The 17,191-nt window shown below is 43.7% G+C and overlaps 1 protein-coding gene across 10 annotated transcripts in view; it reads right to left on the bottom strand.

Moving 5' to 3' along the window:
• Positions 1-1,163: 1,163 nt before the first annotated feature.
• Positions 1,164-17,191, bottom strand: part of ATP11B (ATPase phospholipid transporting 11B (putative)) — an 85,973-nt gene continuing 69,945 nt past the window's right edge. For 2 of the 10 annotated variants that reach the window (XM_079977673.1, XM_079977675.1), the window contains 2 exons: positions 10,931-11,064; positions 1,164-5,081 (listed from right to left, as the gene is read on the bottom strand). In XM_079977673.1, coding sequence (XP_079833799.1) covers positions 10,962-11,064 — 103 coding nt within the window. In that variant the 3' untranslated portion in view covers positions 1,164-5,081; positions 10,931-10,961. Of the gene's footprint in view, positions 6,955-8,004; positions 11,065-13,945; positions 14,250-15,868; positions 15,948-17,191 lie in introns of those variants that run through there. The other 8 variants (XM_079977672.1, XM_079977671.1, XR_013839362.1 and 5 more) reach the window with 7 other exon arrangements.

Here is a 17,191-nt window from a genome sequence, read left to right as displayed (position 1 = left end):
TCCTCGCTGGAATCTAGTTCAGAATCAAGGTCCAGATCTCATCTGGGGGAAAAACCTTTTATCAGCAGTGTAATGTTACAAAATTAGCAGCTTCAAAGTATGGTACACAAAGTTTCAATTTCTTGGCTTCCCCCAATTTGCGATTAGGTACTATATTGATGCTTAGGTGCTTGTGAGCGAACTCTCCATTCACTAGATATTTAGAACACACACCCGCAGCCTAATTTCATGTGGGTGGCAAGGAAGGGGGAAATGGAGACTGCATTGCAGGGCCTTGCCCGCTGCCAGCTTTGTGTGCCAGCCCCCAGCACTTGGCCCAAGAGCTTCCCTTGGAGGAAACGAAGGTTTTTATCCCTGCGCTTGAGTATCCCAAGAGGTCACCTCAACCTCTTCCTAGCGCAGCGTGACGGCGGGTGCTCAGGAGTCCAAACTGAGTAATTCAAGAGCATCATTTGCAATGCTTGCTACACCTGCAGCTGCCTTTGTGGCTGTATAGCAATTTCTGATTTGGGCAGGCAGGCTGGTGTGAACTGGCCCTATTTTTCTTCTTCGATGAAAAGCACAATATAATCCATGGCTATTTGCTGTGGTGGATTATTCGTGTAAATATAAAGCACTGTATAACAGGTTTAGGTTTTTTTAGCTTGTTATTTTAATTGTAGACCCGACAGTGTAGGGTAACAAACAACAGATAATGGATTATTGTTCAATGGGTGAATGAGTGCGTGTTAAGACTAGCTGCTATTATGGTGCATCCTAAAGAAAGCTTGCAAATATTGCAGCCCTTTTAATGGGACTAAACAAGAATCTAAACCAATGCGTTAAAATATGCAGAGTAACGATGAGGAGCTGTGGCCCTCCAGGTGTTAGAATAAAAAAGTTTGAAGGGCCCTTGGATTCAAGTGGGAGGCTACTGAAGCCTCATCCCTACTGTGGAAGCACAATGAAACACACAAAACACTGGAAAAAGCTGCCACCTTCTATTTGAACTCCTTGCTTTTTTTAAAAAAAAATAATGGCAGGTGGATAGCAGAGTTGCTGAGCTGCAAACCTTTTTCCTTTCTCTACCTGTGCACAGACAATTTGTAGAATGCACTAAAACATGCAATTCCTCACCCTCAAATCCTTAAGCACCCATTCTTAAGCAGTGAAGACAAGTGGCATAAAAGTCAAAAGATTTATTCAATAAATATAATTTCCATAAACTTTTGTAGAACAACCTATTGACATAGCAGTACGGTCAGCACACTATATTAAACTCTGTTTCCACAGAGGATCTAAAAACGATGGTAGAGGTGGCCACAGTGCCCGGGGTCAAGATTACTTGGTACCTATTATTGCTCTGGTTCCCAACAGGCAATGCTGCTTTAATGTCCCTCTTGCGCAGTTTCAAACAGCTAAGGTGGGGCTGCATTCGGTGCTCCTTCCAACGGCACCATGCAGGGGCCTTTTCAAACCCTGAGAGAGCAGTGCACCCCACCAGGCTTGTCCACAACTGAGAATCAAGAGGGCTTGCTGTTTCTTCATGAAGAAGGACCAATTTGCAGGACCCTGAATCAAGCATGTTTGATGAAGCGCAGTCTTTGGCATAGTAAGAATAATGTCTCATACCTGAAACCACCCTCGTTTTAAAAATAAAGTATTTCCCAGCTTCTTTTAAAAAAACACAAGTCAGTAAATATTTAATCCTGCAGCTAAGTAACAAAATAGGCTTTCTCTGAAATGGCAATTCTTGTTGAAAATGGTGAGTACACACACAACAAGCACTATCTGTCGCATTGAAACCTAAATTCTGCCCCAAGACACAGATTATGAGCTGTGATTTACCCGCCCCCCCCCAATTGATTTTAGTGAGACCGAATTACAGCACAATCCTATCCAAGTTCACTCTGCTACAAAAGTCCACCATGCACAGTGGAGCTAAGAGACAGGTTTGAGCATGATCAACCATCCCTTTGCAGTGATTTTTCTCCAACTTGGTGGCCTCCGGCCACTGCATGTGGTACTTCAACAAGAGGATGCCAAGTGAAGGAAAGCATAGCCTGCATACTTCCTAATATGTCTCTGGGCCCTTCTCAGTCACTTATCATTCTACTGTCCATCAGCTGTTACAGAGGTTCAACGAATTTACATGACACATGGCAAAAAGGATAAAGATGGCCATAGCTGTGTCTGCCACGAAATTATTGTTGGCATTGCTCCATAATAAGCACACAGGCTCTACTTGTAGTCAGTCCTTCAACATTTCCAGGGTCCGGCGTTAGTCACATTTCTCAATGTGGGGCCCGGGTTTAACACAAACGTCCCTCCTCAAGCCAGTCTACACTGCAGAAGTTTGGGTTTGCATTCCTTATCCCTGGGGAACCTTGGAAGTTCTGTAAGTGTTGGCAAATGTGTAGTACCTGCACCCAATTGCAATCCCTGGGATTTTAGGGAGCGGAGCCACAGCAGGTTTCCGCAGCATCCTTATGACAATGGGTATGTGTTACAGGAAGCCACTATGCATCAACTCCCTAGCCCATCTAGCTCAGTAGTCTACACTGGTTGGCAGCTCTTCGGGGTTCAGTCCAAAGTGTTTCAAAGCCAGTTGACGCCAGGGCCTAAACTTGGAACCTTCTGCGTACAAAACAAGGTCTCTACACTTGAGCTACCTGAACTCCAGCTCCTGGCTGCTTTCCCCCAGCTTTTCCTATTGGGCATTTAAGTCATTCCTGCATGATATATATAGAGATTTCAATATACAAATATTCTACTGATTGCATGTTAGATAAACTTGGAAAGTGAAGTTCACAAAGCAATCAAATTTGGAATATTAAATTTTAAAGAGAGAATCTATTCAGCCTTAAAAACTTTTTTGGGGGGGGGGCAGGTCAAAAGAATGTTTCAGACTACCTTCTTTCAGGGACGCAGGTGGCGCTGTGGGTAAAACCTCAGTGCCTAGGACTTGCCGATCGCATGGCCGGCGGTTCGAATCCCTGCAGCGGGGTGCGCTCCCGTCGTTCGGTCCCAGCGCCTGCCAACCTAGCAGTTTGAAAGCACCCCTGGGTGCAAGTAGATAAATAGGGACCGCTTACCAGCGGGAAGGTAAACGGCGTTTCGTGTGCTGCGCTGGCTCACCAGATGCAGCTTGTCACACTGGCCACGTGACCCGGAAGTGTCTGCGGACAGTGCTGGCTCCCGGCCTCTAGAGTGAGATGCGCGCACAACCTAGAGTCTGGCAAGACTGGCCCGTACGGGCAGGGGTACCTTTACCTTTACCTTACCTTCTTTCAATGGCTGAGCAATGTTTAGCACTACAAAATGCAGCTTCACACAGGGCGATACCGGTGAAACTTTACATGGGCAGAGGCTGTGCAGGCCCGCTGAAGGCAACGGAATTTTGCAGGGAGTGTTTTTGGTACGATGCCCCCTCCCGCAAATCTCCAAACATCCTTAAATATGCATAGCATGTTTTAAGCAGACAAAACTCTATAGTATTTGGAAATAAGTAGACTCCTTGGGGCTCTGCAGATACCCCCAAAGTATTGCAAATAGAGCTGCATGTAGGAGATGCCTGACCCACTGAGTCCCTGAGTCCCAAGCTTATTTCTTGTCTGTTGTCATTAGGAGTTTCTTTCTCCCAGCAGCTGAACTTCTGAGGATGGCCAAGTCCCCTTTTGTGGAAAAATCTGTAAAGTCTGAACTGGTTCTAAACAAGGGGACCTAAACACCTGATTTCTATGGGCATTTAAGTCTCCTCTCCACACTGTACTCTCTAAGCCATGGGTGAAGAACTCATGGCCTGCCCCATGTTAGTGAACTACAACCGCCATCATTCCAGACCACTGGCTATTTTGTATAGGGCTCGAGGGAGCTGGACGTTCCTTACGCCTGTTCTCATGGTAAACAAGGCCCAATTGTCAAAGGTTACTGTGAGAGGAGGATTCTCTTCTGTCCCTGTTGAGCCAGATACATCCCAATATTTTCTGTTGAGGGTAACATTTGGGGCAGCAGCAGAAAGCTTGTCAGCAATGCCAAAATACAACAGATGCACATCGCAAAAAGACAGCCGCAAAACTCTTCCCAGAACCACTCCCACACCAACACCAACGTGGAGAGCAGGGAACATGCTCCACAATCAACGTGTGGCATTTAGAAAAGACACACTCAACTATGAATGGGGATGCCACAAACCTGGCCATGTGCAGACTGGGGTTGGAAGAAAGAACGGACTTGGCCGACGAAGCAACGCACAGAGCTGCCCATAAGGTGGACAATCCATGTTGGCTTGTTCTGGGCACGACTGTGCCAGACAGCATGAGGCTATATGCACAATGTCACACTCTGTAAGAGAGATGGCTTTCTGAGTCACTTGAGTACCTCCAGAAGCCCCATCTAGAAATCCTATGGAGCAAAGTCAAGGGTTTAATGCAGATGCAGTTCTCCGTTGCCAACGTTTTTGCCGAGTTCCTACCGTGGTGAAGGCTTCCACAGTGATATGAATGAAGACAGCCCTGTTCGTACATTATGCCTCTTCGCAGGGTTTCGGACTGGGAATCTTGTATGAACATTTGACTGCTGAACTGGGATTTTGCAGTTCAGATTCTTCCAGGGAATCGGCAATACGCAACGCTAATTTGACACTAGGTTTCCTTGTGTGTATTCCGTGAACTAGAGAGACTTAACAGAACTTACCCCTTACCTAAAATCAGTAAAGCAGGAAAATGGGCCCACTCTACTTTTCCTGGCTGGTCTTAACAGGTACAAATATATTCATGAATTTCACACTTGATTCATTTTGTTCGGCCTATGGCTGAACCTAGAACTAATCAGACCAAGAAACCAAAATGCACAAACATTATTTTTTTAAAAAAGAGATAAAATTATAAAAGCATCTGTGGTCCAATACAAAATATATTAACTCTGCTTCCATTTGCCCCAGGTCCTGTTTATCATGCACAAAACAAATGGTACAATGAAATAAATCTCTGACTTGGCTTTCCCCCCTCAGATAAAAAATTATACCTGGGCTTGGACAGATGGACTCTTATACTCTTCCTGAATTTGTTTAAATACATGCTTCTTCTGCGCCCTTACATACACTGAGGAGGGGAGGAGAGAGAGAGGAGGGAGAAATGGGAAGTTTTGAAAAAATGAAGTCAATCACTCTTCAAATTGCGCAACTGTGGACAAAAATATTTAAAAATCTAACTCTTCAAACACTCTCTCTTTTTTAAAAAGTAACTTAAGTTATACAATAAATGCTTGGAGCTGGATTATTTGTCAAGCCTGATGCCTTTTCTAACCTTTTGCCTGAAAAGATGAAATGAGAAGATGAAATGAAAAACCAGGAGGGCAACAGAATGTATGAATTAGTGGTTTATGTCACTGACAAAATGGACTGAATAAGGAGAAAAAATGGAGACAAAATCACTTATGCAAACAGCAGCTATCTGATCACAAGGGGTGTCATCCACCGGGAACACATGCCTTCCTTTGCGCATCTAAACTGAAATGCACGGGAGCTGTGCCAGAGTGCTGCTGGCGTCTATTGAATACCCCTCCTTTCTAAGGAAAACATGAACTTGTGGCAAAAAACACTTGCAGACATTCCTAGAAATGACAGTATCTGCAAGCAGAGGACCCAACCCAGAGGTCAACGCAATGAGATCCAAACACGGAACGGGGTTCTTTGAGGCTTGCTGCATTTTTGGAAGCAGCCACTGGCGCAGTTAGTTAAGGCTGCCTTCAAAAGCAGCGTGGTGGGAAAAGCAATGACACTTCCAAAGTGGACATTTATAGGGGCACGTGGCTGGTGAGAGCAGCAACCCCACTGGTGCCTGGCAAAAGATGAAGGGTGTCATGAGCTCATCGCACTCAATGCAGTTGAGCCCCGATACGGAAGCGAAACACAATGGCCTCATTTTACGCATTGTTGTTTTTTTTCCACCACCAGGAAGATGATGCTCTTCTCAGTGTCGATCATGACCTGTTTGGCTCAAAAAGGAAACTGCAGTGGACATGCGAGCAATTTGCACAGGGGTGGCATTTTGAAATGTGAACTCCTGCACAGGGATGATACGGGATTCATAAAAGGGCTGCCACTAAGTCTGCAGTCCCTGCAAAAACCGGGAGAATAATTAACTGCTTAAAAGTGCTCTCCTATTAAGAGGATAATATTACTAAATAAATATATGGAGAGGGGGAATGTGTACCAAAAAGCAGCCCCCTGATCATGCATGCCTGGGGAACAAAACGATTATTCATTCAACAACACTTTGCTGTGATTTTCCATGTTCAAAACTTCCAGGTAGTCTAACAAGGGTATGACAAATATTGAGTTCTCAATTTGTGGAGATGTTGGAGCTACCACATTAATAGTGCTAGCAACGTCCTATCTTGATTATCTTCTTAAGATTACGGATCTCTGGACAGCAAATCAAACCACATCTTTCCTTTTAAAGTAATTCCAACACATTGTTGTTGATTGACTCGATCATGGAAAACCAAGAGTATCCATCTGAAAAATGCCAATAGGCTTCAGCTCCATTAAATGGCATTTTCAACATGGTTCGTTGCAAATGATAATCTGGAACCTTCAAAATCAATATTCTTATAGTAGGACAACCCATAACTGCTTTCCAGCGACATTCAAATGAAATACAAACTATTCCACCCAGGCTGTTTGGAATGGAACCCAGAGGAAAATCTCCTTAAATCTTCTGCAACAATTTGGGGGGAAATAAAGAGACATTCCAGGACAAAAATACTTTTCTTTAAAAAAGAATTGGGGGTGAGGGGTGGGTAGCAGATTTACTAAACCAGTGGTATACTACTGAATCTGTTTGTAAGCTAGCAAACTTTTGGATTTCCAAAAGACACTGAGAAAAGTCTCAACATATGATTGAGTCCATTGTGGACAACGTCAAGATGCTTCGGTCGTTGGTATAGAAGGGTTCCGTAGAGCTCCATGATCTAAAGTAACAATAAGAAAGAAGTTTTGCTGACTGGAAATGTGAATTTCTGTTTGGAAAAAAGTGGGGAGGGGGATTTTAAAAGGATTAAAAAAATAAAAGCAAACGGAAGCGAGCCAAGGGTCTATGTTTCCTCCTCTGGTGTGAATAGTTTAAAAACAGGGAGGCCTTCCAGAAGTTGCTGGACTCCAACTCCCATGAGCTCCAGCCAGCACGGCCAATGACCAGGGATGATCATGGGCATCATCTGGAAGGGCCCTGGGTTTCAAATCTGGGCTTTGTAACATTTTGGATGTGATCAACAGAGATGCAGAACATTCCCCAGAAAAATGGAGAAAAGCTTAATGTTAGAAGCACCCCTATTACTAGCTCATAATTATGTAAACAATTATGCACCTTTACACATATGGGGCTTGTTTTCATGCAGTGGCCATGATTCGGAACTCAACTCCTGTGGAGGATTCTCAGGATTGTTTACAGGGGAACTGCTGCTTATCATGCACTAGAGATGGCTAACCTATGGCCCCCCAGAACAATATCCACCATCCCTGACAATTGGCCACACTTGATGGGGCAAATGAGAATTGCAAGTCAACATATGGAAGGGGCCATAGGTTAGTCACTCGTGGCATGCAGTGAAGAGCAGGATCGTCTAGTCATTGTGGAATATTTTCCTCTCATTGGAACGAGCGCGAAACCTTTGTTAAAGATGCGTATTAGTGGCATACAATTGTGCCACATGTATTTCAGGAGAAAGGTGTAAATGAGCACAGGTACTGATTGGGAAGTTAAAAAAAAAAACACACACATTCGGAACAAAAACCAAAAATAAATAATAATGGAAACATCCATCTCCATCCCAGCTATCTGAAATATCTTGAGGAAGTAGCTGTGAACATGTATCATTAATAAAACCACACGATTCAGTATTAGCACTTGAGTGACTAATGCAATGACGAACAGTTTGATTGATGGAAGACAGACGAGCAACATATTTTGGCAACTTAGAAAAGTCATGCACAAATTCTTGTTTTGAAAAATCAATGAAAGCTCAGAATAGAAATCATATTTTAATTTTAAAGCATTAAAAGAGGATTTCATGTGCTGTACCCATTTCCCCTTCACTCCAAGCATTTAACACCATTAGATGAAACAAAAGCATTCCCATTCAGAATGTCACCAGGTACTGATTTCACATTCCAGTTCTCTTATTTGACAGAATATTCAGTGCTGGTAATCATGGGTGTCACACAATGTCTTTGAGCCAATAAACCAGGTAAATTGTTAGCATGGGTAAGTCAAGAGACTTGATGGATACTGTTGGCCAAGTGGAAAAATCGTAATATTGGAAGTGGATAACTGAAATGGCTGAAACAGACGTTCTACATATACTACCAATCATATGGAAAACAGAGCCTGAAGACGTGTGTTTCATCTGACAACAGACAATCCTGGGACAGATAACTAGAAAGTTCTCAGCTCACACCCAAAGTGTTATCAGTCATAAGCACATGGCGAGTCTACTGTCACTAAGCTTACTTATTTCACCCTGGTCCAATGACTCAGGACAGACACTGAGGCCCCCCTGCTATGAACAGGTTCCCCATTCATTCCCAGTGCAGCAGCTGATCTGAATACATGCTCTGCAGCCTTTCATGAAAGTGAATGAGGACTTCAGGTGCCCAAGAGTTTATTCTGGGTGCACATCTCAGTGCTCCGATAGATTCGGGGAAGAAATACTGAAGACTGATACTGTCCTGTCTGTCTCAGATCACAGTGATTTGGGCAACATCTACTCTATGTCTAGAGCACAACTGCTCTAAATCCATGATTTTAGGGAATCAACTTTTACTCTACAATTGCTGCATTATAATCTTGGCGAAGAGACGAGCTACAATTCCAAACTGTCTGAGGAACGGTGCTGTGCAATTTACAAAGTAAAACTGGGCCAGGAAAATTATTAAGTCTCTTTCAAATGATGATCTAAAGCAGCGGGTCCCCGGATGTTGTTGGACTACAACTCCCATCATCCCTGAGCTCTGGCCTTGCTAGCTAGGGGTGATGGGAGTTGTAGTTCAACAACATATGGGGACCCACAGGTTGAGAAAGGCTGATCTAAAGGGAAACCAAATGATTTCAGCAGAATTTAAAACCAAAACAGAAAATGCTGCGGGGTGTGCTGCGATGCTGCCAAGTCATATTCTCGGATTGCTTTTTAAGATGCATGGTAAGTTCGAGAGGATACTATTCTGTCAAATAGGAGACTTTAGTCACACCATGCTGCCATACACTTATAGATGATGCAGAAACAAAAGCAAAAACCATCAGAATTGTTAGCCAAAGTTGAACATGAAGCAGATTATACCTACCTTTTGTGAACACCATGCATAGCCAGAACCTTTGTGATATTGGCCTGGTTTGCATATAACACTAAACCCAACGATGGCTTAGCGAGAACAAGAAAGCTTCGCTCCACCCCCCCGTCTTGCTGCTGCTGCTACTCAGAGCTAAACCACGGCTGCACACTCTTGCCTTGCATAGGAATCTGTGCTCATGCTTTGTCTCACTTCCAGAAAACCATGAGCTGCAACAGGCAATTTTCCCCCCCTTGAGTAGCCGCTCGTGGCATGTTGGCACGCGAGCCAGATTTGCACGTAACTCTAGGTCTATCCATGGTTTAGCTCCAAGTAATACAGTGGCCGCAGGGCCGGAGAGGGAGTGAAGTGGCTATGATTTTCCAGAACGTGGTTATCAATCGGCGGTGTTAGGAGAAACTCAGCTGCAACAGGTGATTTTCTACCCCACAAATATCTCTCTGCGTTTGTGTCACGCTGCTTCCTCCCGGCTACCCTAGTTTCAGCAGAAGGACGAAGTTGCAGACAAATTCTGCAGATTCTAAAATTTGCCGTTTTAAAACAGTTCCAAACATAATTGTGCTCGTCAAGGATATTTATATGGGCTCTATTGGATATAATGCTTTTTTTAAAATAATAAAAAATAGGTATCTGCAACTGAAAGAACATTTAGCACTGATTTCTGAATGGCATGTATTGCAGATAGAAGTAGAAAAGTCCCGAAAATTTAAAAACTGTAATATTGAGCTGCTTTGGCTCCGTCAAGTTTTGCTATTCAATTGTACGTATATAAAACTCCTGTTCCATATTGTTTTAAAAGTATTTTTTAAAAAAAACAAAACACTGCCAATGAACAAATAAAAGCCCCAAAATAAAACAACACCCTCCCCAAAGCATTCCTTTTACATTTGCAGAGGAAGTTATATTTCAGGGGAGAAAATGCAACCTTTGTATAACTAGAATCAGACACTGCAATATATGACTAGTGAGCAGACAGACACTGAACAAACAAGGGATTGCACAAACCGTTTTCTAATTTGCGAACACAAGGAAGAGCTAAATCAGGGGAATACATCAGGACAGTGATCAGATTTTGAGGAAAAGGAAATACAAGGCAAGAGAAGGGGGGGGGGAAATCACATTGATATATGCACACAAGAAAAGGAGAAGGAAAAAACGGAGCTTTTTTTGGACTGCGGCACACACACAAAGCTTGGCATGAGCAGAAGGTATGCTCTTCTGCTCCCTGGCAAATGCACTCGGATCACTTGTTGGTATTGCAGAGAGCAGGGGAGCTCCGGCTCATGTGCAGCTTCATGCGTATGTCAAAGCCGCTCTAGGCACACTGCAGCTGCTGGATCGGACGACGTCGCGGGAAAAATTCAGGAAGTTTTTGGAACAAAATACCAATACAAAGGCAGCTTCCTTTCTTGCGCTCCACTGAAAGGGCTTCCAGGAGAAGCAGAAACACTGATCTTTTGAGATCCAAAAATAAAAAGGGGGGGGTGGGCCCTACGAGAAGCGCCTCCTGCCTTTCCTTAGACATCTACAGCTGCCGGCTCGTCGTGCTCCAGTTTATAAGAGAACCGTCGGCAGCAAAGGCAATTGAGAGAAATTCCACACCTGTTGATTCGCGTCGGGCTGCAGCTCCCCATCATTCGCTCCAGCATTCTTCTAAGAGGCGCACATGCTGTTTCTCCATCTGAGAAGCAGCACATGGAGTCCAAGCAGTTGATACCTGCACTTGTCTCAGTAAGCTGAGGGGGTGGGGAAGACAAAGGAGAGATCAGCGTATCAGATTCCTTTTCTTATTTCCTTTCTTTGCTATTACAAGTCACAAACCTCTTTAGAGAAAAAGGGGGGGGAGCAACACAAATCTTAGGAGCATGAACGCAATACGTATGAGCTAGCCTACATGCATCCTTCTTGCAGATCCTGTAAACTTATGTTGGGCAATTCAGTATAATGGAGGTGCAGCAGTGATGGGGCACCATTTAAAACAGGGGTAGGCAACCTAAGGCCCGGGGGCTGGATGCGGCCCAAGCACCTTCTCAATCCAGCCTGCGGATGGTCTGGGAATCAGCGTGTTTTTACATGAGTAGAATGTGGCCTTTTATTTAAAATACATCTCTGGGTTATTTGTGGAGCCTGCCTGGTGTTTTTACATGAGTAGAATGTGTGCTTTTATTTAAAATGCATCCTCTGGGTTATTTGTGGGGCATAGGAATTCATTTATTTATTTATTTTCAAAATATAGTCCGGCCCACCACATGGTCTGAGGGATGGTGGACCGGCCCACGGCTGAAAAAGGTTGCTGACCCCTGATTTAAAACCTGGACACCTTGCCATTAATGAGAGCACTTTCTTTTGCACTAGATGCAAAATGGGAAACCAAAACAACAACATTAGCTACGAGGTCTGGGACCCAGGATACTCACCCCTCATCCCTGACCCATGGTGCCCCACCAGCTATTTCTGCTTTCTGTTTAGGTCTCATTGGCCTAACCCAGACCATACTTTTGCCCCTGTTGTTATTTTCCCCACTTTCCAGCAGTGCCCACAAGGTCAAAAGCAGCTTTGACTCAGCAACCTACTGACAAAGTCTCATTGACCTGCTGGGTTTGAACTCAACAAGTGGGAATCACTTCTGTGGCTGCGTAAATGGAGAGAAATAAAAGGAAACGACGAGGAAACCATTTTGAATTGGCATATGCCTGACATCCTGCCAACAGCTGCTGCTGCTGCTGCTACCGTGACAGCAGGGATGATTTTTATCGAGAAACAAACGAAGGGACATCCGTTTTCTTATGTGGCGTCAAGGTGCTAAACCTGAGAAGGCAGGTGATTGGAGCTCCTTGGAGGAAGTGTGTGGTACAAATACCAATGAATAAAATTATTTCCACTTGAATTAGGGAGTTTGGGGAGACAGCTGGGCAAAGGGGGGGGGGGAAACATGTTTAAAGTAGTAACATGAACAACCACCAATAGCACAAAGGGTAAACAAGCAGCGGGGCATTCAAGCTGAAATGAACAACAAAAAAGTAGGCTTGTCTTATTAGTTAGTATGAAACCGGCTAGCGGAAAGAAAGGCACTGAGGACCCCCCCCCAAAAAAAAAAACCCCAAATGGTTAGTGAGGGGAAAAAGCAACAATTACATACATGGTTGAACATCTTAGCTGAAACCCATGTCAGAAGTGTCACAACTTTTTGTACAACTTCAAAACCACATTTCAGAAATCTCACAAACGCTGCAATTGTCAATTGAATTGAAGCTTATCGCTGGCACTTAAACAGCCATTTTCTGCTGTAAGACTCATAAGCCTAAAGTCTGCACACCACTGCCCTAAATGGCCTCAGCCCAGTATAGCTGAAGGAGCGTCTACACCCCCATCATTCAGCCCGGACACTGAGGTCCAGCTCCAAGGGCCTTCTGGTGGTTCCCTCCCTGTGAGGTTACAGGGAACCAGGCAGAGGGCCTTCTCGGTAGTGGCACCCGCCCTGTGGAACGCCCTCCCATCAGATGTCAAGGAAATAAACAACTCTCTGACTTTTAGAAGACACCTGAAGGCAGCCCTGTTTAGGGAACCTTTTAATGTTTGACGTTTTATCGTGTTTTTAATTTTCTGTTGGGAGCCACCCAGAGTGGCTGGGGAAGCCCAGCCAGATGGGCGGGGTATAAATAATAAAATTATTATTATTATTAGACAGCTTAATGCCCTTCTCTCCTCTTTCTTCCATTCACTCCCACGTCAGCACAGTCCTGCCGAGATAAAATCAATCTTCTCCCAACTTCGACTTACCAAGACATATTTGACTACATTTGAGAACAGTGCCCCTGGACGCTACAGGTTCCTTGCACATACCCACCCACCCCACCTCTCTGGTGGGTCCCCAACCCTCCAGTGGTGCTCAGAGAAGTCCAAGAGACTACAGGAAGAAGAGAAAACTAATGGGCCCTCCTACAGACAGATCTCTTTGGGTCCTACCCAGGAAGTCCTTTCCCAGAAAGGGAAAAATGTTCTATGGACACCAAGCAACAGACCAGACTACAGGCTACAAAAATAAGAGGAACTAGCTGAAGTCTGCTACATTTCCGAGAAGGATAACCAACAAGTGGCCTTCCCATCATTCTTGTTTTTTTTTTTTTAATTTCATATTTATTAAGATTTTTGAATACAAATGCATAAATAAAAATTACTTATATCATAACATAGTTTCGTCTCTTCTTTGGACTCCCTCTCATCTCCCGCTCCCACTTACATCGTTGCAAAAGATTTTTTCCAAGCAAATTACCCACTTGTTTACAATATTTATCACCGCTTATTTAGGTAAAATCTAACAATTCTCCAAAATAAGTTTATATTTTCCTTATTTCTCACTTATCATCAAAATCAAATCTAATTCAATGGTAGGCAATTATTTATGATCTAGCATCCTTCTTAACATTCAACCAAATTGCAGTATTTCTGTAAATCATTCTTGAACACTGACCATATTACTAGGGGCTGATGGGACTTGGGAGTTCAAAAACATCCAGGAGGACCAGCCATCCCTACTTTAAATATAATCAGTGCTCTTAAAACGCTTTTTAAAAGACTGCAATGAAGCGCGTCCCACTCCCCCCTATTAGTTCTTAATGGAATTAAGAAACCAAATCAAATCAATGTGACAATATTAGTGATCAAGTTTGTTAGGAAAAACACAAAACCAGAGGCATGCCAAGATGTCAAAAGTGCTTCATGGTGAAAAGTGCAGGGCACAGGGCACCAAAGATGAATCGATTCATGATGAGCTAGATTATTAGGATATAGAACTCGGGTACTACCTAGGTCACTCTCGCTGCCTAAGAGCATCTGCTAGCAGTTGCCTGCTGTCCTCCCCTCTGTGCCTGCCTTCAGTAAAATCACATGCTGGGGTGACTGAACCCCTTTCTTCTTCCATCTAAAAAAGGACACAAAAAGCAACAGACCTTATAAAGCACCCAGCCGTTCTACAGAAATAAAGACAGCCGTTACACTCAAGTAAACGAGGCGCTCAGGGCAACATTCTCGATGCTAGTGTACGCAATTTGCTTACCCACAAGCTGAAATGCCAGCGAACAGAAAAAAATTAAGCAGAGTAGATGCAAACGTTTAATCAGCAATCTGTCATAAGTGTTTTCTGAAGATATTTGGTTCTGTCCTTGAGCAATGCAGCAATTGTGGCACTTTAATCCACTGGGGGACGTAACCTGCAAACCAGGGTGTCTTGAGTGCCACCCCCCGTGTTCTGTATAGCACCTTGCACAATAATGGCGAGTACCATGAAAAAGGCTACAGACGTTTGCTTTATTGGACCCAAGAGAAGCATACTGGCCCTTGAGCATGGCTGGTCTTACAGTTTCCACAGCTGGTGGCTGCATAAATTGTGATGAATTGTGGGGGAAGATGCGTCAAAGGCTAATGGCTTAAACAGCACACCCTGCTAGCCGAACTAGACCCAGGGACAGTGGCTAATTTAAGACAAAAAGATGTAGAAACTCAAGCCTGTGATTAGTGTCAAGGTATAGTGAATAGTGTCGAGACAATGACTTGGGAGACCAGGTTTCAATCCCCAGTCATCCATGAAGCTCACTGGGTGACCTGGGGCCAGTCACTGACTCTCAGCCCAATCTACCGCACAGGGTTGTAGGGATTAAGTGAGATGGGGAAGAACAATGTTTCCCATCTTGAGCTCTCTGGAGGAAAATGCGGGATATAAATTCAATTAATAATAATTATAATACAATCAACCTTTCCCCCCTGCTCCTACAACTTGCTCTGAGAACAGAATGAAAAATTCCAGGAGTTCTCTTGGTTTGCCAAGGTATCTCTGATGACCACAGAAGGAGTGGCTACTTTCCCTCTTTTCTCTCTCTCTCTCTACAGCAGCTTGCAATGACTTATGGTCAAGTTGCCAGAATGCTCCTGAATCCACCCCCTGCCTCAGTTGTGATTTCACAGAAGAGGAGGAGTTTGGATTTGATATCCCGCTTTATCACTACCCGAAGGAGTCTCAAAGCAGCTAACATTCTCCTTTCCCTTCCTCCCCCACAACAAACAGTCTGTGAGGTGAGTGGGGCTGAGAGACTTCAAAGAAGTGTGACTAGCCCAAGGTCACCAGCAGCTGCATGTGGAGGAGCTGAGACGCGAACCCAGTTCCCCAGATTACGAGTCTACCGCTCTTAACCACTACACCACACTGGTTCCCAGAATATGCTCTTCCTTGCCGGGTAAATACGGACCTGAGCATTACTGAAGTGAGCTTCATTGAGAAAAGATTAAATGGGCAGGGATGAATTTTCATATCTTGTAAATATAATACAAGAAATCCAATTCATGACGTACATAAACAGATTAGGGCTTTAAAACAAAATAAAGGGACCACTGGTCTGCTGTTCTGCATGTGCTTCTGCTAAAAAGGAGTTAATTGCTAAAAGCTGCGTCAGCATCCCTTTTCAATGTACTTCATGTACAATATTTAATGGCACTATTCTATCGACTGTTATAACTTTTATTAAAAGCATATTTAAACCACCTTACTATTGCTTTGGGTCAACATGCTCCTGGTTCCTGCCTGATTTACTCCACAACTTCAGAATGAGCAATGAGGGATTCATTCCTGGGGAAATAATGTCATTTACATGAGACATTGTCCAAGATTAGATCTAGATGCTCTGATGGCAAGAAGTTGCACAATAATTATTTTATATTGGTAAAAGCAAAAAAACATGAGATCTAAACCAGGGTTTCCCAAACTTGTGTCTCCAGCTGTTTTCGGACTACAGTTCCCATCATCCCTGACCCCTGGTCTTGCTAGTTAGGGATGATGGGAGTTAGTCCAAAAACAGCTGGAGACCCAAGTTCGGGAAACACTGATCTAAACAAATCTAAAGGTAATTACTATGCTCATTGTTTTTCAAATGCCAAGGGCATTTTAAAGTAGCATACTCCCAAGTCAGCTTTCCATGAAAACTAGCAATCCATTTTTAACTGTAGTATTTGCAAGCTTCAAAATTAGAACTTCAGATTTCAGACTGCTATTTTTGAAGGCACTCTGGCCTATGCCCAACGTTCTGCAACACAACTTTCTCCTGGAAACAGGGAATTAGGCAGAATACCTTTAAATTTGAGGAGGCTTGCAGCCTGAGCCTCAGAAGTAAATGCCACCAAGTTCAATGGTATTTACTCTCACATGTGCAGGCTTAGTCCTGTAAGCTTAGTGGAACTACAGGGTATTAGACATTTATCTATTAAAGTGATCCATATCCTGCTTTACAAATTTGTTCACAAGCTTTAAAGATAGAAAACCATTGAGTTCAAGGCTTTATGCTTCTGTGGGCTCTGTAATATGGTGGCATGCTCATTCCTGCACCTCCAGGCAAGGAAGAACCGATATGACCTTAAACACTACACTGGTCCAATTGAGATTTTAGCATATCAACTCTTCCAGCAGTGGATAGTTAACAAAATAACCAAACCACATGTCCTAGGCTCAATACATTTACCGATGAAGCTACAGTGCCATGTGAAATCCTTTTTGGCCTTCCTGGTAAATGGTAATTAACATTTTACCTGGGAGGGGTCATTTATCAGTAAACCTGAAGAACTGTTAAAGCAGGATTCCTCAAACTCGGCCCTCCAGATGTTTTTGGCCTACAACTCCCATGATCCTTAGCTAGCAGGACCAGTGGTCAGGGATGATGGGAAATGTAGTCTCAAAACATCTGGAGGGCCGAGTTTGAGGAAGCCTGCGTTAAAAATAGGAGGTCATCAGCTAAATACTTTATCTTTTGCAGATTTAGCAAGGTATGCTGGGAAACACCCACAATTATGAGGTGCTGAATTAATGTTTCTGCCAAGTCT

The sequence above is a fragment of the Podarcis cretensis genome, assembly GCF_951804945.1.
Source record: "Podarcis cretensis genome assembly, chromosome: 5".
NCBI classification, from domain to species: domain Eukaryota; kingdom Metazoa; phylum Chordata; class Lepidosauria; order Squamata; family Lacertidae; genus Podarcis; species Podarcis cretensis.
The sequence above is the reverse complement of the archived record's forward strand: the minus strand, read 5'-3'. Positions and strand labels throughout refer to the sequence as shown.